Below are 23,747 nucleotides of genomic sequence, written 5' to 3'. Positions count from 1 at the left end.
TGAGTATTCGTGTCTAGCTATCGATTAGACTCGTTAAGGGTGACTTTTTTTTTAATACGACGTATATTAATTCATTGGTTTGGAATAGCTTTACTACCCGAACGAAATTTAAATAATGCAGCACATTACACTAAGAGAGCAACTATTTCAAAATGTATAAGCTTGCGAAGAATTTGTTAATTCCTGTTAGTTGAATTCTTTGCAAAATTCCGAGTCTTTGAAAATATATTTAAAAGGTATAGGCTTAAATCTACTCAGTACTCAATCCTTTATATTTTAAGTTATATGTTTTAAATGAAAAATTTGCGACAAAAGAAGGACGCTACGTATCAATACAAACCAGTCACTGCTTTTAAACTTTGTTTTTAAAAAATAACGTATCATATCACATAAAGAGTTATACCTTCCTCGAATCTTCGACGACACTTGACGCCCAAGAGCACCCAAACCTCTTAATTCGAAATGATTCACGAACGATTCGTTCTCGAGGCAAGAAAGGAAGAAAGAACAAAGAGCGAGAGAATCGAAATGGTCAGGTTTACTTCGGAGATGACAGCTTCGCTCTCGATATCGCTAGTTCCGGGTAACGGAAAGCGAACAGGTCCGAGTGAAATCCTCCATCTATCTAGGCAGACGATTGCTGACGTGTCCCGCGAACGTTAACTCGAGAGGCAAGAAAAGTGTCCCCTTGGAACTGAAGTGGTGGGAGTAAAGAAGAAATGGTCAAAGAGAGAGGAAGATTGCCGAAGAGGGAAACGAGGATTTCGTAGGACAGGAAGGTTGGAAGGATAGCAGAGAGCCAGAGTCTAGACCGATTAGCGTTTGGCCGCCGGAACTCGGAGACAGGCTCAGAAAACCGACGGAAGTGGCTAGACTTTCCCTCCCAATAGCGGTGAAATGGAAAGAGGGCTGGGAAGACAAATAGAATTCGGAAGGAGTTTTTGCCACCCGGCAAGATTTAATGGCCCATACGTTCGTCCACCCTTCGGATGGCTCTCTCTCCCTTGGCTGAGCCTTGATACACGCGGCCTGAGTGCATTGCTTTGCACGATTGACGTCCATCGATCTGTTGAATGGTCCTGGGTAGTCCATATATTTGTCATTTGATGCATACAGCAATCCTATTTCTATTATACGTTGCTATTTGAAGATACGTTTTAAATTGTCAGCTTTGATTGCGATTATTTCCAAATAGAATGGGCGATATACTAAAAAGAACAGAAGATTAGAAGGTTATAATATTATAATAATCCAGTGTTCCTTGTAAACTGTTACTTGAGAAAGAATTAGTTTCAAATTTTGGTTGGAATCAATTGCGGTAGAATCGAGGTTATTATAAAAGGACATTATAGAATTTAATAAATAATACGTCAATATCGGCTAAGAGATCATGATCATACTAGATTAAGAGATTATAATAAAAAATTAAACTAAAATTTAGTAATGCCACAAAGTAACTTTCTCGGAGTTAGCGGACAAATGAACTTAAACGGATTATATTTTGTTTGTTTCCAGATAGAAATTCTATAAGCTGGTGATACGTATACTGATAGGGTTAATGACATTTGATGTCTGATTAATGCTTATTGTTCGGTCGGTTGATTCGGAAATCATTTTTGACCAGATAAAGAGCGAGCGCTTGATTTCCGCGAAATCAATTGAAGCATAAATTGCAAGACGTTTGGTATGCTATTTCATCGACGAAGCAGTCGGTACTTACCCGTTGTTTATGACAGAGTGCACTCGTTAATTAGCATATTTGGTATAGTGAACAGGCATATCGTAAATAACGCGATACAAAATCGTGTATTGCACTTTCCTGTTTCGTGTTTCCTGCAGTCTCCTGTGGCTTAAACTGGCTATAGTTTATATTTGTCTCTTGACCCGTACGGTCTTGGAAATGGTCCTGAGATAAAACGGTTAAACAGGAACTCGGTCGATTCATTCGTTTTTGAAAAATATACTTTTTTTCCTTCAAAATTTTTGATACTCTACGAATCATCGATACAACATTTAATCAAATACGCGATCCATCGCACCCTTCTAATAATATGAAAGTTCCAAGATAACTGAATTTTACACCGAATCCTTTTGCTAATTCTTGTCTCTTATGAATCACGTAGTAATTCGAAATTTATATTATTTATAAATCAACGATACATGCCAATTCGATATACATGCGCATCAAATTACCATCAAAATCACTAAACATTAAACATCAAACCCCCAAGAAGAAATCTTTGTAATTCTGCACAAATGTTCACCTGTCCACCACGAAGCAAACCCGAACGCGTTAATTATCAAGCAGGCCACTCCCAGTGCACCAGGAAGAAACAGCCTTCGGAGTTCTCCATGGAAAAAACCTCATCTCCCGATCCGAATACCGAATCGAGCAGCGAACCCCTCGGCCACGGTTCCGCGTGCAACCGTTCCCCGTAGACGTTGCGTGAGATAATTGGAGACAGGCGACACAGGCCGAAACGTGTGGTCGGCGATCGGCCAAAGAGAAAGAGACCAGAGAGTAGCGAGAGTGCCGAGGACCAGATTTCTTCTGCATCCCCTTGTCCGGCGATGGCTGTGCTGGCAAGCACGCAATGCCCGTGTACTCGCTAATCAATGCGGTATCGCGCAAGAAAATTTATAGATCCGCTGTAGGTGACTCGTAATCTAATATACGATAATATATACGGGGACAGTTAGCCGCAGGTGGTTGTTGAACTGTTCGGTAGCGGTCGTCTCGCGATACTACATACGTCTGGTAATACAGGTCCGTTATCTTAGCGCGGTATCGCGTGGCGGCTGGGTTTTTCTCGGTTTTTAAACACCGTTCTCCATGCAGTCTAATTGAATGGTCGAGGAACGTTAATCGGTTGAAATTATCGCTGGCCAGCTTAGACCTGGCAGAGATACTGGCGGTCTCTCTTTCTCGATTTATCGACGGAATTTCAGGATCGAACTTCTTGCCGGAACATCGAGATTTTGTTGGTTTCCGTCTTGTACCTGTAAATTGTCATAATTACGGGAATATATTATCTCGTATTAAGTTCACAGTCTTAGAAAATAGGAGAAAAGCATTTGATATTTTATTTCTAGAGTAGGATAGGGTTAATCGAGTCAGAAGTAATTTGCCCCGTAATTCACCAAATTGGGTAAATGATTGGATGAGCAACTTTTAAGCAATCTCTATTCGAAACCAGGGTATTTAACTCGTTACGCTGACAGTGATTTAAACGACAAAGTGCGTATATCATTTACATTCAAGAGGTCTTTTCTCGTGTTGGAATAGATTCGAATCTCAACAGTCTGAAAGAGCTTCGAATCGCTTTAAAGTTAAGATTCGATCGCCACCCGTGCCTCACGTGCCAGGGACACGCGCGGTTTATTCTCGCAATTTCTGAGCCAACGTCAGCCCAGGAAACCTTTTAATTGATGGAAAAAGGAAACTTTAGTTCGCTGGCGGAGCACGATTTATGAGACTGGTTTGCGCTGCACTTGTTGCCGCGCGTGAAGTGCTTGTTTCTCGTTGCCTGGAATGAATATAATGAATCTTGTTTAGGGAAATAACTGTATTAACGTAAGTGCTAAAATGGTATTGTGATTTAGCATTTCGTTCTCTGTGGATGGTTCTTTGAAGCATAAGTAGGTATATTTAGGTGAAATACAATTATACCACTGACGAAATAATATTTCTCTGTCCGATATTGAATATATTATATACGTTTCACGAATTGAAAATTTTATTATGGATCCGTATTAATCCGTTAACAGTTAACCTGGATTAGGATAAAATCTGGATGGAAAGAGAAGTATAACGAAAATTGTTGAAATTCTGTTTTGTAATTGCAATGATAAAAATCAAATTTCAGTAACATGAATCGACTGCGAAAGATATTTCTATGTACTGAAATTTCAACTATTATGAATCATTTAGCGAACCTAACTCAACAACGACTAATCGATGACCATAAATTGCCACGCATCGTCCACCCAGCAAGTTCGCGTCATCTTTCCTAATTCGTTATCATTCCCGGGACTCCGAGTATCGATTCGTGGCAATCACCGACGTGTCGATACACCGTCCAGAAATACTACCTACTGGATAATCCTTTCTTGTCCCGTGTTGTTCCCCGAGGGTCGCAAAACTGGATGCTCCAACGAATGAAAGAAGATCCTTTCCCGATTAATACACTGCCTCGTCTCCGATGTCGCCAAGGGCCGTTCGTGTTCCATTTGACCATCTCTTTTTCCCATGGACCACCTCTTAACCACGTTGAAAGGTGAAAGAGAGAAGGGTGGTCGCGCGAACAAGCGCGCGCGCGCGCGCGCGTGTGTTCACTAAGGGTGGAGGTCCAATTCGTATCTAGTGTGATTTCCCCGGGGTAAAGTCGACCGATCAACCGATCGAGTGGGTGGTTGAAAACCGCACTGGGAAACCTAATATCCGAGGGTCTTCCCTTCTTACTTTCACGTTGAGAGATCTGTAAAACCTATAAAAAAAGGTATACTCGTCAGTGTGGCGAGAAAGCGTGATCCAGACTTCGTCGAAGCTGTTCCATTTGTTGTGTCAGCTCGATATGATTCTCCGTAGCGATGCTTCTTTTTTAAGCCGGTGATAAGGCGTGCAGGCAGGGTTAGCAGGTTATTTCGTTTCTTTATCGGTAGTGGATGAAACGTTTTAGCGATGGAAGTTCAACGACATTCTTTGATGCGACGTTCTTTTTCTTTTTTATCTTAGTCCAATATATTTAATGCATCTTACCGTTCGTGTTACAAAACATACAAGAAATGTAACATTTAACTAAAATCACTTGATCATTTATATCATTTCTATAAAAGTATATAACTTCTAAATTTTTCTCAAACTTCGCCACGATATTCCCAAAACACTTGCTAAATCTAAATTTTTCAAGCCCTCTATATTCGTCTGTTTTATCTCATCCCTATTAGCTTTCTCCATTTCCCGCCACATCATTTATCGAACATCCCACGTTGTCGTTACCGGTATCAGCGTTTCCATTTGTAATTCAATGATCTCATCCGCAAAATGGAAAGCTCTCGCACGTGTCCTATCGTCCTCATTGGCCGTCTATCGGACGTCGATGCAATTAAATTCACCGTGAAGGCGCGAATGGTGGATTTAAAAAGCGTGCACCTGCGCGGCTATGCTGGTTACGATCGATGTTCGTCGATACTACTAGCTGATGTACTAGACCGCGTTCATTATGCGTCCATGGAGGGCCGGATAACAGCTACGTCGTCCCTATCGGCTTTCGATCATCGCCACTCTCTCAGTCGCACACATACGAGTGTCAACATCGATTTTCGATCGGTCGCGGCACGTTCGTTCCCGACGGGCCCGTCTTTAAACGGAGACCTTAAAAATCCATTTCGCACGGGCCATTAGGCACACATGTTAACCAAACATCTCCGCTTCCAAAGCAAACCATGGCTCCAGGAAGTTTTTCACGAAAAATCATCCACCTTGCCTCTGTGTATGTATGTGTGTTCTCGGTGGCATAGTAGTCTGTACAGGAAGCCTTTAGTGTCGTGCTGCAGGGAAACCGTGTTACGGGAAAAGTTTGAAGGAAATGGGAAAAGGAGCGCGTGCCGCTGTTATGCTTTCTGCCGTTACGGTCTTCTGTTTTAAAAGGGGATGGATGCCGCCCTCTCTCGATCTTCCTCTTCGAATTAAGTGGCGAACCTTAGCGTGTGTTACGATTTAAGGTTGCCGGGTTTAAAGTCTGTTTTTGTAATAAAATTCGTGTTCGAGCTTTACCTTGTCTCTTTTTTCCAGTTTTTTGTATGGATCCCGAATTTTGAATTTTTATTTTATTTCCCCTATTTTGGTTCTCTTTATTTCGTATCCTTATACAAAATACTGGATTAAAACTCTTATTATCGGCACAATCGTACACGTCATATATTTTCCAAGGAAATGTTTCCTTGAAACAATTTTATGAACACTGTCGCTTGTTCCGCTCGTTCACTAAACAATTTCACTGCGAATTACCATACTCAAATAATATATTACCTATACTTGTCACTTGTTGCAGTAACTCGCTGAACATGTAGTAAACGATTAATTACAAACTCAGCCGTTCTTAAAACCACTGAACGAGAACGTTCAACGTTTCACTTACCACCTAGGAAGTCATAACTTGGCTTAATTACTAATTACAGTCATTGCGCCACAAAGTAAAATTCCAATAGTTATTACCTCTCGAACACCAAGCCCTTTCTGTTTCTCAATAAAACCTAAGAAAAATCTATGCTTTGACTCGGAGGATTCTAAGCGAAACTTTTTATTAGTTCCGTTACCAAACGAAATAACAAAGAGAGAGAGAGTGTGTGTGTGTGTGCGTGTGTGTGTGTGAGAGAGAGAGAGAGAAGGAAGAAGGAAGAAGTAAACGAAATGTGGAATAGAAGAACTTCCGTTCGCCATAAACTCTCAACTCCTTTTCCTTCCTTTGTTTCGTCGAGCTTTCGACAAATAATCGGTTCCTCCCCTCTGGCGCAATATAATGATATACCTCGAAGGAATACCTTCGTGTATATCCACCTGTCTACATTCGTGCCCGCATCGAATGAAATTGTCTCGCGAAGTGGCTTACAAATATATTACAATAAGGACGCAATATTCCAGCTTCGTCGCCGTATTGGCTATCCCAGAACCGTCTGATTTTCCCTTCTGTTCGGCTCAAAGGGATTCCGGCTCTGTCTATATGTTGTATACCGGTACGCGAGCTCCACAGAACCCGTCTATACGACGAATACGTACCATGCCGGCCAGGGAAAATATAATTCAGTCGATACGTCGGTCTGTTCTGCTCGAAATAGTCGATAGAATCGCTCAGTTCTCGATATTAGTTTCTCCATTCTCTCGTTTTCCAACGAGTTCATTTAACCCTTGTGTTGGCCATCAAGCTGTTGTTCGTGAATCTTCGTAACGATTGTTCTTGCCTTTTCCATTTCAATGTTCCATGGTGATTAGATGATACATTTACGGGTTTACATTTACGTCCCTCGGCTTTCAATTAATACGTTCCGCTTTTCAGGTATGCTCTGAAGAAGTGAACTGGAATGTTCATAAAACGACGGAACAAAGCGCCACGAATAAAATGTCGCGCCGCATTTGAAACGCGAAGAAGCAAATATGTGAATTTTTTGTATTCTCGTAAAAATATCACGAATCTTCAGTTTTCCGTTCTTTCAGTACCTTTATATCAATTTACATTTTCAAAATAAGAATTTATGCACTTTTAAATATTAACCGTTGCGTGGGTAATTGGATAGCATATTTTAAACAACTTTTATCCTACGAAAATATCGCAAATAGATCTGATATATCGGAGTGGAAGCTTGTCCGCGAAAATGTTGATCTTAGAATGCGAAGATTTTATCTGCAAAAGTCGAACGAACTTTTTCATTCGCCCTACTATTTAAGAAATTTGCACCGTCTATTTGCACGGTTAATTTGATTAAAACCGAACGCAGCATATGTCTGTCGGTTTGCGTTTTACTCCAAGGTGCACGAGGCCTCGCAACGTTGCAGGGGGTCGCGTCGTATCTCTGTCAATATTGTCCCTTCTGTCCTTTTTCGTGCAGGATGGAAGGGGTGCATCAGCGGAGCTATTGTTTGGCCAGGAATTTTAAAAGCATTAACGCACTCTTCAAACAGGCGACGTTAGAAAAATAAAGAAACAGAAGCGAAAGGGGAGAACAAGGTGGACGAAAATCGTGAACGGAATCATGTGTTTATCGACGAGAACGGCGTTGAAGTGTCAATCAGTCGAGCGTCGAGAGGTCAAATATTTGTGCTGACAATTATTCCGTCGACACGCGAGTCGACGACGACAAGGGACTTCAAGGCTCCAGTGTTCATCCCTTTCACCCTGGAACGACCTACAGCGGCTCACGAAAGTATTCGAATATCTATAGAAACATTTTACGCATATATTATGCGTGCTATAGGAAATTTCATTTTGAAATTTCATTAGCATCCCGACTAGACCTGACTATCGGGATTGCATTCGTAAATTTCCAAACGAATTTGAAAATGTACATAAAGATTACAAGTTATTTATATCTTTTTAAAAGTCAAACTAATCAACTCCGCTTGTTATTCGTTTCTCAATTCCGTTATATAAGTACACGATTAAATATTCAATTTCGAGAAACTTACTTCATATAAAATGTTTTACATAACACGCATAATGAACTCATAAATACGTAATGATAATAATACACGTTTTCTATAGCAAGTGCTCGAACACTTTCATCAGGCACAGTACGTTCGCGCACTTCGTTTGCCAGCTGCACGATTTATCGTAAAGTATAATTTCCCCAATTACGTCGAATCTACACGCACCGTGCGTGTCGCGGCGAACAACACGGTGCTCGATCGGAGGAGAGAATCGATTTTCCTCCCTCTCTCGACGTCTTGTTCACGCGTTATACGTGGCGATATATCGGAAAGGGTTGACGCGACACGGGGCGAAAAGAAAAAGTTTCGAACACCGACGCTCGCTACTTTGCCTCAATTAATGCGAGCTAACGTTATTAATTAATGCCGAGCACCCGTGAAACGAACGCTGGAGGTAGGGGGTGGGGTTGAAAAGAGGGCGAGGAAGAAGGATTCCTCTGGACGATCTCTCGTCTGGTCGATGTGTCACATCGAAACGGTTCGCCACCCCTCGGCGTCTTAACTTCGAACATCAGAGGCTGCCAGGGCTCTGGAGATATTATCTGCAGGAGAGTGCTCGAGAATATTATACGTGCGTGGTGTACACACCCCCTCTAACCGATCCTCTGTATCGAGGGCTGGCTACTTTAACCGTATACTCGAGCCACGCTCGAGTATCTACAGAGAAGACGCGTCCCACCTAACTATTCTCAGTGTCGACTACTGCTAATCGAATTATCGATCCCTGTCCCCTGGCTCACTCCGGAGGGAATATTAGATTTTCCACGAATTTCAATGCGAGACGCGAGCCATCTACGCCACCGTACGGGCTTCTTTCGCATTCCTGCGAGTTTTGTCACGCTTCTTGATACGATCGAGAAATGGATCGGATAGTAATTTTGGAGAATGTTGATTGTGAATCGATTTAAACTAATTCGAAACTAGAGTTTTGTTATGGAACAAATTCTTTTAGATCGTGTCACAGGATGAAAGAAGCAATGTACCTGCTGCGTTGTTGACGGTTTTCGATTAAGAAGGAATTACGCATTTGAGTTCTCTTGCAAAATAATTTATTATATAATCGTTGACCAGCGATTTGCCAATTGACAGATTACAAATTATAGGCTATAAATTTCTGCTTTATAATTTTACAATTTTACATCAAGAGAGGTTGTAAAATTTACTTGTAAAATTGAATTTCTCGTATTATCAAATTATCGTTATGCAACAGGATTTGTTCGTACTAGTAGCTTGTAACTCTCGACTTTTCACATTTTATACACGTGCTATAAACTATATATTATGTTGAACTGGATTGCATCATTTATTCTTGCACTTGAGCCTGATCCAAAATCATGTCGATGGGAAAGTCGGTCAATATAAGCTTGGCAGCAAGAAGGCAGAGTCATTGCTTCAGTCATGTGGGTTTAAGTTGCGACGAATTTCAAATTAGACGTCAAGTCTTTGTTTTATCCTTCTGCAGTTGTTTGACGAGTATTATCGAATTCTCTGCCGCTTGGAATAACGAGCACTCTTCAGAGTTCTTTATCCTCTGCTAACAAGTATGTTTGACAAATATTGAAGTTACGCAGTCAACATGTGCGGCTGCTTTAATGTATATAATTCAGTGCCGTAGCTGTTATTTTCTAACCAAAGTAGAGAATTATTTAATGGATCAGTCTTGTTAATCGTATATTATATTACGTTACCTACTCTAACAGAATAATCGAAATGGGGACATTTTTATTCCCATATTTCAATAATGTCAACTTTCCTAAATTATCTTTTCGTTCGGTGTCAAGAAAATCGTAACATCGTGGATAAAAAACTACAAAATTTCAGAACACTAGTCACACAGATTTTCTAAAAACTGCGAGCTTCGATTTCGCTATTTTCAACTTCCAATTTTGAAATAATTGGAGCCTATCTTATCTTCTCCTATAAAATAACCAATGATCCGCATACAAAAGATTCAAAAAATAACAGAACGGAGGTAAAAATCTTGTAAAAGCCGGGGGTTTTCCTGGAAGTCAGCCTGCAATTTCCAGCCCTAATAGAAACTGCCAGACGCGCAACTTAAGCCAGGGAACAGCCGGGACCGCGTATTATTTCGCGCAGTGGCCGCGACAGACATTCTATTTCCAGGTGTTCCCAGGTAGTGATAAATCGTGAAAACGTATCCGGGGGCACTTAGGAGCGCGAGCAACATGTATATGAGGGACATCACGTGCGTTCAAGGCACGTTTGCATGGCAGACGAGCGCGGGCGCGGGGGAAATGAAAGAAAGCGGTTGGAGATGGTGTTTCAGCGGAGACGAAGGAGGAAGAACGTCGGAGAGAAATTCCAATATGCCTCGCAACTCGGAACGGCTGTGCATGGAATGCGTTCGAGTCCTTGATTGTGCTTCGAAAGCATATTTTTCTCGTACTTCCGATATTGCAACGGCGAGTTCCTCTCTTTGTAACTGGCTGCGCCATTCGGTTCTCTCTCCGCTTCCTTCTCTTCTCCTTCGTCTTGCTAGAAAACGAGACGCATCTGCTTACAAGATGGAAGATGTATTTTTCGGTGACGCGTGCACACAGGCACGCGAGCACGCTACCGCGGAGGGGATGAAAAAAGAAAATATTGTCTGCCACGTTGAATCGCGATATCTAGTCGCGCGAAGGGGGACTAACGCGGCCTCCCTTCCGCCACCGGAGAATATATGCAACTTCCGCCGATGGGGGAATATATATCATGCGTGCACGGAAAACACCTATCCGACCGACTGAATTGCGGCTCTATCGCGGTCGAGCTTGTACCTGCCTCTCTCGAGCAACTTCCGCCTTTAAATATCCGCTGGGAGACATCCGCGTGCATACCGAGCTAGAGTTATTAAAACTCGGTCGCGTAGCTTGTTCGATGAAAAATTTCTCGAGCACAGCTGGTACGTAATATATATATGTATACTCAAGAAAGGTGTTTCCTTGTTACAGGTGATGCATCACTGTCGCATCGAGCGTGTAGAAGAAACGACTGGCAAATCGACTCACCAATCGCCGACTATAATGCCCGCGTAACGAGCAATCGACAATCGAGAAAGCCAGAGTGAACGGAAGCTCGAGTAGGGGAAAGAAGAAACTGACAAGCGTTAGCCGTAGAGCTTCGTCAAGCACGGGAGAGTGTAAAGCGACACGCGTTTCGTAGCCCGAGTATACACGCGTATGTAACACGCGTACAACCACAGCGCGATATCTGTGCACAACGTGAGAGTTAGATTAATGATCAGCGATTAGAAATAGTCGACTAGAGGGACATTGGACGGAGAGTGAAACGCGGCATATAGGAAATTGGTAAATGACTTTGGCCGTACTGTCGCTGGACGCGCTTCCCGCGGCAAGGACCACGTACCCGCGTCGGGTACGGTAGAAACTAGGGCACAGACCAGCGTCAAGATAAAGTCAGTGAGAGCGGTGCCCCAGGATGCGCAGGAACGGGTGGTGCCGTTAGTGGTGTCCAACAGCTTGTCGGAGGGGCGCGAAGAACGAGAAGGGGGCCACGAACACGGCCCCCAAAAGGGCCTGCTGGATGGTCTAGCTCACGAGCAGCCATCGTCAGTACCCGGTGGTGGATCGCGGATCGACTCTATAGAGGCAGACCGCGAAAAGGTCGTCGAGATATCGACGGAGGACCTTGGTACCGCGTGTGGTCCAGGTCAGAGGGACGTGGATGCTGGTCAAAAAACGAGCTTCACGGTGGACGAGCAATCGAACAGTATCGTTGTTGGGCAATCAAAAGCCTGCGAGGCGTTGAGGATCGAGGATCGCGGCGGTGGCGTGACGTTGACGGAGACGCCTGTGTTGGTCCATCAGTGGCGTCATCAGGAGGCAGCGTTGGATCTGCAGTTGATAGCCGACAACGGATCGGGGGTCCGTTCGAAGCGACCGAGAAACACGTCGTCGTCGGCCGATAGCGTGGTCGTTGGTGAACCGTACGAGAGACGGGGAGTGTGTCAGGCGCATAGGCAGCGGGCGACTGGCATTTCGGGCAGACATCACGTGGACGGCGCGCGAAGGAATTCGAATCGATCGTGTCGGGTTCATGGTCGAAGGAGGGATCGATCGCGAGGAAAAACCACGGAACGACATCAGAGTCAGAATACACGGGATTTGACGTCAAACGAGTTCGAGTGCTCTGTTATACGATTGGAACAGGATCCTATTCTCGAGCCGGTACGGATACTCGGTTGTCCACCAGCCGAAGGATTGGAAATCTCGTCGTTCTTGGAGCCGGCGCCCAATTACGTTTATCCGGGCATCAACGTCGGTCGGCTGGCGGGCAACGAGGCAGCCTGCTTCAGTCTGTACGATCCGAACAATATTCGGCCGAAGAGCCGGGCCGGGAGCATCGCCAAAATCCTCGAGGGACCTAATCGTGCTGTGAAGGACATTAATCGGAAGGTCTTGGCGATGGCACGTGCCATGACGCCGGCTTGGTCGCTGCGTTTGCTCGGCGTCAGCTGCGGTTCCGTGGTCTGCGCCTGGGGACTTCTGCTGATATTGTCCGTGCTGGGCGGTGGCGCCTCTCATGGTACCGCCCTCGGTAACTTCGGTCTCGGAAGTTTGTCGGGTACGATGGAGGAGATGAACAGTGGTAGATGCCCGTGGTTGTGCACGTGTACCGGTCAAGAGGTCGACTGCTCTCAACAGGGACTCACGCAGATTCCTGGAGACCTGGCCAGCCTTCTTCTCGCCGAAAAACTGTGAGTGCTTTGATTGGCTTTGTTTTTTTTTTCTTTATTTACTTTAAATTACGCTGAAAGTTCACTGCGAAAACCTATGCTTTCATGGCGAATTTAAAAATGCAAGAACGCATGCGGCACAAAAATGTATACAAAGTATCCGGGTAATGTTTGGTAGGTGAAAGAAATAGCTATTCAATTTTCATTTTTTTTCTTTTTTTTTAGTCATGACCATAGTAATAACGTTGTATAAAAAGCCGCAGTCTGTAACTACGAATAGCGCAGTTTTCTGCAAGTTGTGTCTAAAATTTCAAAGATGTTACGCGTACGTAGATTTAAAACGTGGTACATTATAATAAAAATAAAAACTTATTCGCAATTTATCTTCCTCTTAATATTCAACGAGACGAATCGATTATCTCGGATAAATTGCCCATCTTGCGAGCAACTCTTTTAGCTGTAATCTCCAAAAATCGACACTTCTATCGAACTCTTAATCCACGCAGCCATCCGCGATATAAATTAAAAAGCAGGCGAACATATTGACAACGGTCTAACCGATAACCGGACCGAGTAGCAGGTTGATCGCGAGGTATTCAGAAAAATGGGGCTGTTCCGACTCACTTAACCTGAAAATTACTCGTGAAAGCTCTTTGTGTGGGGGTTGCATTAGTCGATTGGAAAAGAACGACGAAGGCACATGCGTATATCGGTGGCTCTTGATAATAGAGCTCTACGTAGCCATCGCGATTATTGTTCATCTTGCGTTCGACGACAGGTCGAATTGCTTTTCTTTTTTAAATGGAAGGAAATATTGAATTGTTTGAAAATTTCGTTGCGAAATGGAAGAGAAATTTAAAGACGATGTATTTTTGTAGAATTAACGGTTCATGGAATAATGGTTGGTTTCTTTCGATGACTTTCGATGTTAAATAAATCATCGCTTCGAAACCTGCTTACTTCAGGCCTGCAAATCGTACAGGTATTCAGTTTTTCATCATTGAGAAAATGTTATGAAAAGAAAAGGATGAATGATGCATAACATACGTTATTCGAATAACAGAACAATTCTTTTCTCGTATCAAAGATCGTTTATTGTTGACTGTTCTATAAATATTAATATCAAACGGAGACAGATACTTTCGAATAAAAATATAACAATTTTTTCAATTTCTATTCTTGTTTCTCAATCTTTCCAACGACTGGTTATGTTCAAATCTTCTCTCAATTAATGTCCCGGTAATTGATTGTTCCCGTAATCGATAGTCTGGTAATAATACAGCTTCTATTGTACTTGTGCTATATTTGGTAGGTGAGATGAAATTAGATCTACTATATATGTAATATCTAGTTCACATCAACCCGCAATGCAATTTTAGTGACGAACGACACCATTTTAAATAATTAATTCCAATTTTCCTCTTAAAATAGGAATAGCGTTTAATTAAATTTTGCATTTTAATATTCGATAAAAAATTTACTATCAGCCAAATTTTTTTCAATGTATTATTAAAATGTCAATAAAATTTCAAGATCTTTTGTATAACACGTATAATATTTATAAAATTTTCTGTAAGCATTGAAATAATTTCATGAACCGTTGTGTCAGGTTGTAACATATGTATGTTCGTCTCATTTTCTCCTCCTATTGTTATGTCAGTTTCTCTTATCAATCTCGGATCAATGTCAAATCAACATGATCTTATTAACTTCATGTCTAAAAAATTAAAAATTCATTTCATTTTATTCAGCTTGATACAAACGTATTACGACAGGTGACGCCTGCTATTTTTCATGAAATTCCAAACATATCGGAAACTAAATGATATTCAAACCTATTTTATAAATATCGTGTAATAAAATATAGAAAGAGGAGAAATTTACGTTACAACCTAATATATCCATTGTCAAAAACTTTCCAAATAACTCACTATTATACGATATACCAAAACGGTTCACAGTACTCGCTTCATGCTTTTCTGCTCGTTTTCGCTCGACAAAGTTATCGCACAAGAAGCCGGTAATTTAAATGAAATTGCTTTTAGTCGAATGTCGATGCATCGGCAGACAACTAAAAAACGAGGAAAGAAGAGAGGATGAGAATTGAACGGTTGGTCGTTAAGCAGCGTGCATATTTCCTCGCAATGCGATGTGGCCACACGGTAGGAACGTCGGTTTAATAGTTTTGCATTTCCTCGGAGTGACGGTGGTCGAAGTGGCGCAATAAAAACGCAACGGGTGCAATAAAACGCGTTACAACGCGGCCAGAGCGCAAGAATAAAACGTCAAGAGTATCCTGTATCCTCGAAGGACTGCGTCGCTATTTTATCGATGCAGGATCGCGATGAACGACGTGTTCGCTAGAGTGTTCGTAATTTGCGACGTAGATAGGCAAAACGCTGCCACCGAACAATGTTGTAAAATTATTAAACGCGGAAACGTTGCTGCTGCATCTTGCTCGATGACACGTCAATAACGCTTAAGAGTTCTCCACTACAAGTACGTAGCTATCGACCACACGTCCTCGCGACGAAGTCGAGTAATTGATGGTTATGAATTAGACCCGTGTACAGTGACTCGTGAAAGTATTTGCAGACTTACCATAGAAAGCTTTTCTGAATATATTATGTGTCTTATATGAAACTGCTTGAAACTTGATTAGCATTCTAACGAGACAAAATTATTATGATTATATCAGTAAAATGTAGAATCAACCAGAAAATGTATATAGAAGTTTACTGCAAGTATATATTTACTAAGTATACAGGGTAGTTGGTAACTGGTGGTACAAGCAGAAAGGGGGTGATTCTACGCGAAAAAAGAAGTCGAAAATATAGAATAAAAATTTTTTTTATTTTTTATTTTTTTTTTAATTTTTCCATCGAGACAACGATCTACAGCGAGATCCGTTATAACGAGACGTGATAAAGTGCACTCGTACCGAGCGAAAATTCAAAGTCGATTTTCTCGAAAACAAAGCCTCAAACGAAAAATTTTTATTCTATATTTTCGACTTCTTTTTTCGCGTAGAATAACCCTCTTTCCGCTTGTACCACCAGTTACCAACCACCCTGTATATTTAGTATGTTAATGGATAATCCCTTTGAATATTGAAGTTTATTTATATAATGGATAATATACATATGCTTATTATAATATTATTATAAATATACATATGCTTTCGCTAAATGTCCTGTTGCTTCTTCGTACGTTTCTACATTTGTTGAAAACTTTAGTAATGTAATCGTGATAATCGGATTTCATTATAGTGCTAAGCTTAGAATGTTTCGTGTATCGGTTATAATATATTCATAAAAGGTGCCAGCAAGTGCTTGAATATTCTCGCGAGCCCCTTTACTTCTCGGTGTATGTTAGCGTTCAATTAGAGAGGAGAGTAAATGACTACGAGAAGCAACAAAATGGTCTACCAAACAAATAGCTTCTTGTCTTATTGCTTTCTTTCGCAGGTTTGCGTCGCGACGAACTCGATGTAACGGAGATCCATTAATGACGATTGATTAGCATACTATTAATATGCCGCCGACAGACCAGAGGACATCGTGAATAATTAAATCCTCGAAATACGTTATTACCGATGCCGAAATGAAAACTCGGTGCTTCTAGCTTTGGAATGAAACGCCAAAACCTCACTTGGATTGCATTTGTAATTTTTGGTCGACGCGAAGTTTTCTCTTTTTATTGCCGTTGTTCTTCTTAGCGATCAGATGATATCAATATTTCCCTCGTGTGCTTTTCATATTTTAATATCAAGTATTCAACTGTTACAATGACCAATCTCATAAAAGCGGATAAGTCACGAGGTTGCATATTACTATTAATTATGGTACATGTTATTTTTAAAAATTTATCTTAAAATCCGACTATTTGTACGTTTTCTTACAAAGTATAAATTGATGTGAGTAAGTCTTATTATTCCTTAAAACATGAACGTTAATAATGTATCTCTGTGACGAAATTGCAAAATTTATAAAAAATAGAATTGTCCTGTTTATTTTTTGGGGTAGCACAAAAAAGAAAATACTTGTGTTAAGTAGAAATCGATGGTTATATGAAAGCAAATTGGTAGATAGTACCTATATCGCACTCGCGAAAATGACAAAATCCAATATTATACTCGTGTCGCGATCGACAGCTATTCCATTGGACTACAAAACGAACGAATCTATAAAAGCGATAGAATTATTCTCGTTTTTTCCCTCTCTTGTTAAATTTGACCCAGTACGAGAAATATATTTTATTCCGGTCAGACAGATATGAATCACTCGGGTAAATAATTCCAGATAGTAAATCAACCATCATAGAATATTAAAGATTATCTCATTTATAACAGCACGTCGAACCATTGAATACATCGAATGGTTTACAAAGTCACTGAAGGATTTTTCTCATTTTCAATACTGGTTATATTTTTATCTTGCCACAGTATCTATATATTAATCAACAATTCTATAGAAGTACTTTATCATTCTTTTTATATGTTCTATTCAAACGATTCTGAGATTCTTACGTTATTTCATAATTTTCTTCAACTTTTTATTTTACGTTTTTCTTTGCAACTATTTTTCCTAGTATTAGTTGATACAATGAAAGTGATAGGTCATGCGTAAATCTCAATTTTATAAATCAAATCGATACCTGGGATCGATAACATTTCAATCTCTTTATATCTCGCCTCTTTATACTAAATATCTTTCATAACAACATTCTTTGAAATGCAGTGAGAGTTAAAATTGTGATTCGTATAATCTTGACTTACCTACGGACTCTTACCTATGTTTTTTATTCCTACATCTTCCTTATATCTTTCCAATCAATTTTCAATTTATGCAACATACGTGTATGAGTTTTGTATTATTATATATTTGCGTATACTCACTTTTGATCCTCGCTGCTTCAAATCATTTGATGAAATATCCCGTCGTATTTAGATAAAACAAAAATATAAAAAAAAACATGATAAAGTATGAATCAAAAAGAATACAAGTTACATATATACGTTTGTTTCCAAATCACAAGCGCTGATGAATCCCCCTTCGTGTTGCTCCTTCATTTTCTTGCCTCGCAGGAATTTCTACCTGTTCGCTCGCAGCTGGCCGCCGTCAAGATAATTAGGGACTGGGACGGTCAGATCTAGTTGTTTGTAACCCTATCTAAATCTGCGGTCTGCGGACCGCTAAACAGTATTGCGTTATACACGGGTGCAGGTACATCGATTGTCAGTGACACTCAGGACCATAGAAGTTTCCAAAGCGGATCTTCGGAGGTTCTCGTACTTCCGTTTCTAATGAAGTGGCCGAGTCTTCGCAAGTGATTTTGATAATCTCATGAAACGAAAGATACGATTGCTTCGCCGTTTATCGATATCTAGATCGATCTTGCGTGTCAAAACTAGATGGCAATTTCGAAATTTCTAATTTGAATATATAAATTTGATGCTACTCGTAAGTTCTTTTAGGTCAGTGTTTTCCAATACTTTTCCAGTCACGAATCTCTTTTACAATAGTCAAATAACTTGCAATCTTTTTTTTTAATATCTACGGCTTGAAATAGTTTCCTCTCATTTATTTAAGATTGCCATATAGATCAGACAAAAGTCAAAACTATTAATATATATTACGAAATAACCTTATATATATAATTTTTATTATTATATATATATGTTATTATTTTATTAATAAATATTATATATATATAATTAACATATATAGTCACAGCCTGTAGTGGAATATTTCAGCCATATTGAAATAAGCAAATATTGAAAATCTTCATGATGAAATTTTCTGTATTAATAATTATAACTGAAAAAGAGTGACCCCGTTTAGTTGTCAGAACATCCCTTATGATTCACATATTAAAGTTTCATAGTAGTATAAAAATATTTTGAGGAAATACGAATGAGAAATATATTCCTGGCAATGAGTGAAACGTCCAGTTTCGTTTAATATGTCGATCATCAGACTCGATGATTACATACGTGTGTGCACGATAACTATAGAGGAAATCGAGTTTGTTTATTCGGAGCCTTGTTACCATTTCTACCATGGGCAAATTGCCAATGATTCTGAAAATAGTCGTGCAGAGAGACAACCAATCGATCATAAGCAGGGACAAGAAACTATCACTGTTTGTTCTACTTTCACAACGTGAGAAAATGTGAAGTATGTACAGCATCCGATATTTCAATTATCTCTGTCAATCGTCAAGCTAATATTGATAATCCAATTTCAATTCACACAAGCCAAATCATGTAATCAATATTCGATCGATATCACACACATGTTACACGTGTACTATTCTAATTAGAACCACCCTAATTCCCCCTTGAAAATACAGGGATTTTCGTTTTAGATTCGATTTCGTTTTCGAGTAAACAGATTATATACAAATTTTCTAATTTTCTAATTTGGGAATTTGAAATCTGGAAATTAAGAAGTTTGCAAATTCAGAAATTAGAAAATTTGGAAATTTGAAGAATCGGAAATTTGATAATTTTACTTAATAGTTTAACGCTTCACAGATTCTGTTTATTTCTGTTTACTTCTACTTAAATTACACTACAATTTTTAATCATAACAATATCAATCAAAAGAACTTAAACCCACTCCCATGGGAGATCACATCCGTTTCGGGCGTTAATCACGGCAATCTAAAGACCAATAACAACTCATCCAACAAACACATCATCGAGAGATCGAGTATCTGTTTTTCCACAAGCGTTCCCGATAAAACCAACCCCTTTTTCCATAAAACAACCACTACAAGGAGGAACGGGTGCTTATGATTTTTCGATTAGGCTGTGCAAACAGTAGCACGCGGCAAGGAAAACAATCGTAACGGCTGAGCTAAGTGTTTGAGGAAGCTCCATGTTTTTCCAAGTAACGTCTGCGGGAGACATCGTCCTACATTTCCTGCCACGTATCTTCAGCACGTTTTTCGTCGCCTCGTGAATGTCCAACGTGCCACGTGGATGCCATCAGAATGTTCCGATGTAACTCAAATTTTGTATACTTCTTAATAAATCCAGCATTCCAATTCTGATATTCTTGTATGCATCTCATACTTGGAGGTCTCATAACTTCAACGACCTTTGTCTATGCTTTTTTTCTTGCTCGAGAGCAAATGAATGCTTCATTTTATCTTCTATTCGGTGAAAGTGTAAAATTTTTATTGGCTAACGAATCAAGATATTTTATAGATGGATACGTAGAGGACATGTATATTTTTTTAATAGCAATATATATTTTTTATTATGCGATACAACTATTCATTATATATAAAAAAGGTTTTGGTGAAAAGGAAAGCTAAAAGATATTTATGTGAAGAAGCTATGAATGGATCTGTCTGCAAGAGTTTCATTGCACGTCTAAGCCCTTAAACCGGCCTTTCATAAACCAACAATTCCATAATTTATTTATTTAATCGCATCTCCTGAATATCCAACGCGTCACGTGGCCATTTCCGCTACGATCAATATCTCCTGTGTCCTAACTCGATTTTTCCTCCCGCGCAGCTTCCTTCCTCCACGTTCCCGTCGAAACGTTCGCCAGAAACTTTGTCCCCGCTGTCGCGTCTTGGTCCTGTGTACTTGGAGATTCTTCTTGCTAGGAGGCTTAATAAAATTCATCAGAGCCGATAAGCAAGCTAATGATCCAAGTTAATCCGATTTGGCTGGTTCAAAGGAGAGACGCGTCGAGCCGCCTCGATTATCCTCTCCCAGGAACGAAGGACAGCCTTTCGAACAGTGTGACGAGAGCGAAAAGAAGAAAAGAGAGGAGAGCCGAGTAAATTCGCGATTTCTTTCTCGTTGGTATATCTCTCGACATCGGTGCCGACCAACCCTGCCGAGAATTGTAATTAAATTTTTTCGTCGCGATGTCCCGTGCCTGGCGGCGCGTGAAATCGAGGGACACGCGCGCTGTCCCATTCGGATTCCTCGAGTGCAAACGCGGTAGCCCGCATAGTTGCTCGCGCGGCGTGAAACTGCGCGTGTCACCGCACCGTAGGCGCGGGCCGAACTCGCGAAACCGTCCACATGTCTCTAAACGGCATCGTATTTCAACCTCTCTCTTTTTCAATTGCGAACAGCGGCTCATTTCGTCACATTTCGACGCATTCCGTCGAATTCCGGCGGATTTTTCTACCTTCCTCCTTTTTTCTTGCTTCACGCTGTGTTTCGCGCATTCCGTTATGTTTTGTCGCGTTTTTCAAGACTTCTTCGTATTTTTGCCCGTTTCATAGGCATTTTATTTTGTTTTGCGATTTTTCACAGATTCCATCGTGTTTTGATGCTGTCTGTTTTGTTTTAATGCTATCTGTCGCGTTTCAACTATTACGCGTTCCATCGAATTCCGACGGATTTTTTTCACTTTCCTCCCTTATCGATGCTTCACGCTATGTTTCACTGCATTTTCAGCCACTCTGCTATGTTTCGATGCGCCTGTCACTTTCAAAGCTTTTTTCGTATTTTAACTCTTTTCATGGAATTCAGACGTTCTTCTACTTCGTCAAATACCATTTCCTTTTAATATTATTTATCATATCTCGACACATTCTTCTTACGTTCCATTGTACATATTACGACGCGTTTTGTATTATTTTCATGCGTTTTATTTCTTTGTTCGCTTTGAAATAAATAATCATTGCAACTACAATTGAAACGAGAAAAGATGTAACAACTTGCTAATAGAATGACAAGATTCAGACAATTTATCTTTCCTAGAATATACGTTGTTTATATTAATGATGATCATGATATGATGATGATGATGATGATGATATGCCGGTTAGTTAATCAAACAGAGTATTATGAGGCTAAACAAAAAATAAATCATTGTACCGTAGGTTTTTCATTATAACATTAATTTTTACGTCCTTAACAATGTTCGAACAGCCAGCACACAGTTGTGGAGGATGAAAGTTCACGGAAGACCACGATTTTATAAAATAGAATTATATTTAACAACAACAACAATGAATGAGTGTAACATGTATCTATCCCAGAATAGGTTGCCAATATGGCAGACGATGTCAAGTACGAAATTATTAATTTTAACGTTTTCTTTGTCAAGCCATATATTTTTCTTGTATTTCCCAATGTGTCCATATCAAGCTCAGACATTCTTGTCCAACAGTTGTGGCGTTAGAAAGGAATCAGTTTCCTCATTTTCCAGTGGACCTCAGTGTCTTCCTGTTTTTATGGATCCTCTCACGAATTCTGTCACGTTTCGTGTCGTTTTAGACGATTCGTCGCAAGAAGCAAGACCTAAAATCGTCGGCGACCGGACGGGGCAACCGCTGGGCGGTTTTCATCGTGCAACTATTTCCCGTAGCCATGCATAATACGCAGAGGTTCGCCACTATATACTAACCGGCTGGATGGCAGTTGCTACATTTCGCTGCCGCAAAACGGGGAAACGGTCGGCTAACCGCAAATATTTTACCGCCTTCGAGCGGGTCTCGCGAAGCTTCGTTTAGCCGCGGTACACGGTCTCGAGACTCGAGTTCTGTGTCTCCTGGACCTGGCACGCTTCCCTCGTTCCCCGGGGATTCCAATTCCGTGCACGCGCGCACCTCCGTTGCAAAGGATACGTCTAATGGCGTCGAACGACCGTGTCGTCTTATCTTCGATTTCCTGCGAAGGAATGTTCCCTAGCTCAATCGTTGCACTCGATACTTGAAGCTGTTGATAATCGTTTTATTTCGAGTTTGTAACTTTTGGTCGCTACGGATTTAGGTATTAACTGTGATTTCGAAGCCAGTTTATGACTTTTAGGTTTTAAAGCGTGTGCAAAGAAATGAGGGAATTTTCTATTCTCTCGAGAACGAGTTCCTTTTAAACTGTCGAAAAAATATATTTCTATTAATTATTAGTAATAGATACATAATTTTCCTGAAGCTTTTATATTATTTTATTACGATATTTGTTCTAAGGGTTAGATGCATCCTGCTCTTTAATTCGAAGCGTTTTAACTTCGAGTTTTTGGTAACTAAAATTTTCAACACTAATGTATGTAATCTCATAATAATCTAATTTCCTCGTGTATGTTATTTATACATTTTTACCGTGTTTCGTTTCAAAATCTTTCCTTTTTTCCCAAATATATGAGTTAACGTAGAAACCTATTATAAATTGATTGAGCACAAAATGAACGAATAACTTGCGGTTATGCAACCAGCGCAATCAACGCAATAAATACTTTTAGCTGTAAAACGCAAGATAATTTCATATCGCCGTCAGGGGACTACTTATTCAATATGACAAACTCCCAAGCACAACAATTACGATAATCAGCCAAAGAAAAACAGAGTAGATAAACATCTAACTAGTATCAAACGCAACCATACAACCTGTCCACACAAATTGACTCGTAATTATTATGCTGTGTGCCCCAATTGCTCACAAAGCACCTAGATCATTTGATAAAAGTCGATGTTACGTCCGTGTGCCGCGATTTTACCTTCTAATTCGTTTCACGGCGTAGTTTCACGTCTAAATGTTTTCCAAGTCTATCCAGCACTGAAGGCCGCTATCGTTGTATCTTCGCCTGTCACGGCCCCCCGACTGTAGCTGTAATTAATCCGCCGATCTATAATTAAGTCGATGATAAACGGAGCGTCCGCACGATGATTAGCATTATTATTTATAATAACACTGCGAGCTGTCGAGCGTAACGCGCCTCCAAGCGTGTGTAACACCGTACGACAATTAATCACTCGCTCAAACAACAATTACGTCCGATTATACCGCTCGTGGACCGATCGGGATGTTTCGTAATTAGTATCGTTGCGTCGAGTTGACGTACGTATTCTTGAGAAAGTAGCTTA

The 23,747-nt window shown here is 40.5% G+C and overlaps 1 protein-coding gene across 2 annotated transcripts in view; it reads left to right on the top strand.

Annotated features, from left to right (window-relative positions):
* The window catches only part of LOC117216001 (protein slit), a 630,281-nt gene that overhangs the window by 28,001 nt on the left and 578,533 nt on the right, over nucleotides 1–23,747 (top strand). The window contains exon 2 of one of the 2 annotated variants that reach the window (XM_033462555.1): nucleotides 11,158–12,923. In XM_033462555.1, the coding sequence (XP_033318446.1) occupies nucleotides 12,631–12,923 (293 nt within the window). In that variant the 5' untranslated portion in view covers nucleotides 11,158–12,630. Of the gene's footprint in view, nucleotides 1–11,157; nucleotides 12,924–23,747 lie in introns of those variants that run through there. The other variant, XM_033462553.1, reaches the window with a different exon arrangement.

Source organism: Bombus bifarius, unplaced genomic scaffold, assembly GCF_011952205.1.
Source record: "Bombus bifarius isolate JDL3187 unplaced genomic scaffold, Bbif_JDL3187 scf7180000007973, whole genome shotgun sequence".
Classification (NCBI taxonomy): Eukaryota; Metazoa; Arthropoda; class Insecta; order Hymenoptera; family Apidae; genus Bombus; species Bombus bifarius.
The sequence above is the reverse complement of the archived record's forward strand: the minus strand, read 5'-3'. Positions and strand labels throughout refer to the sequence as shown.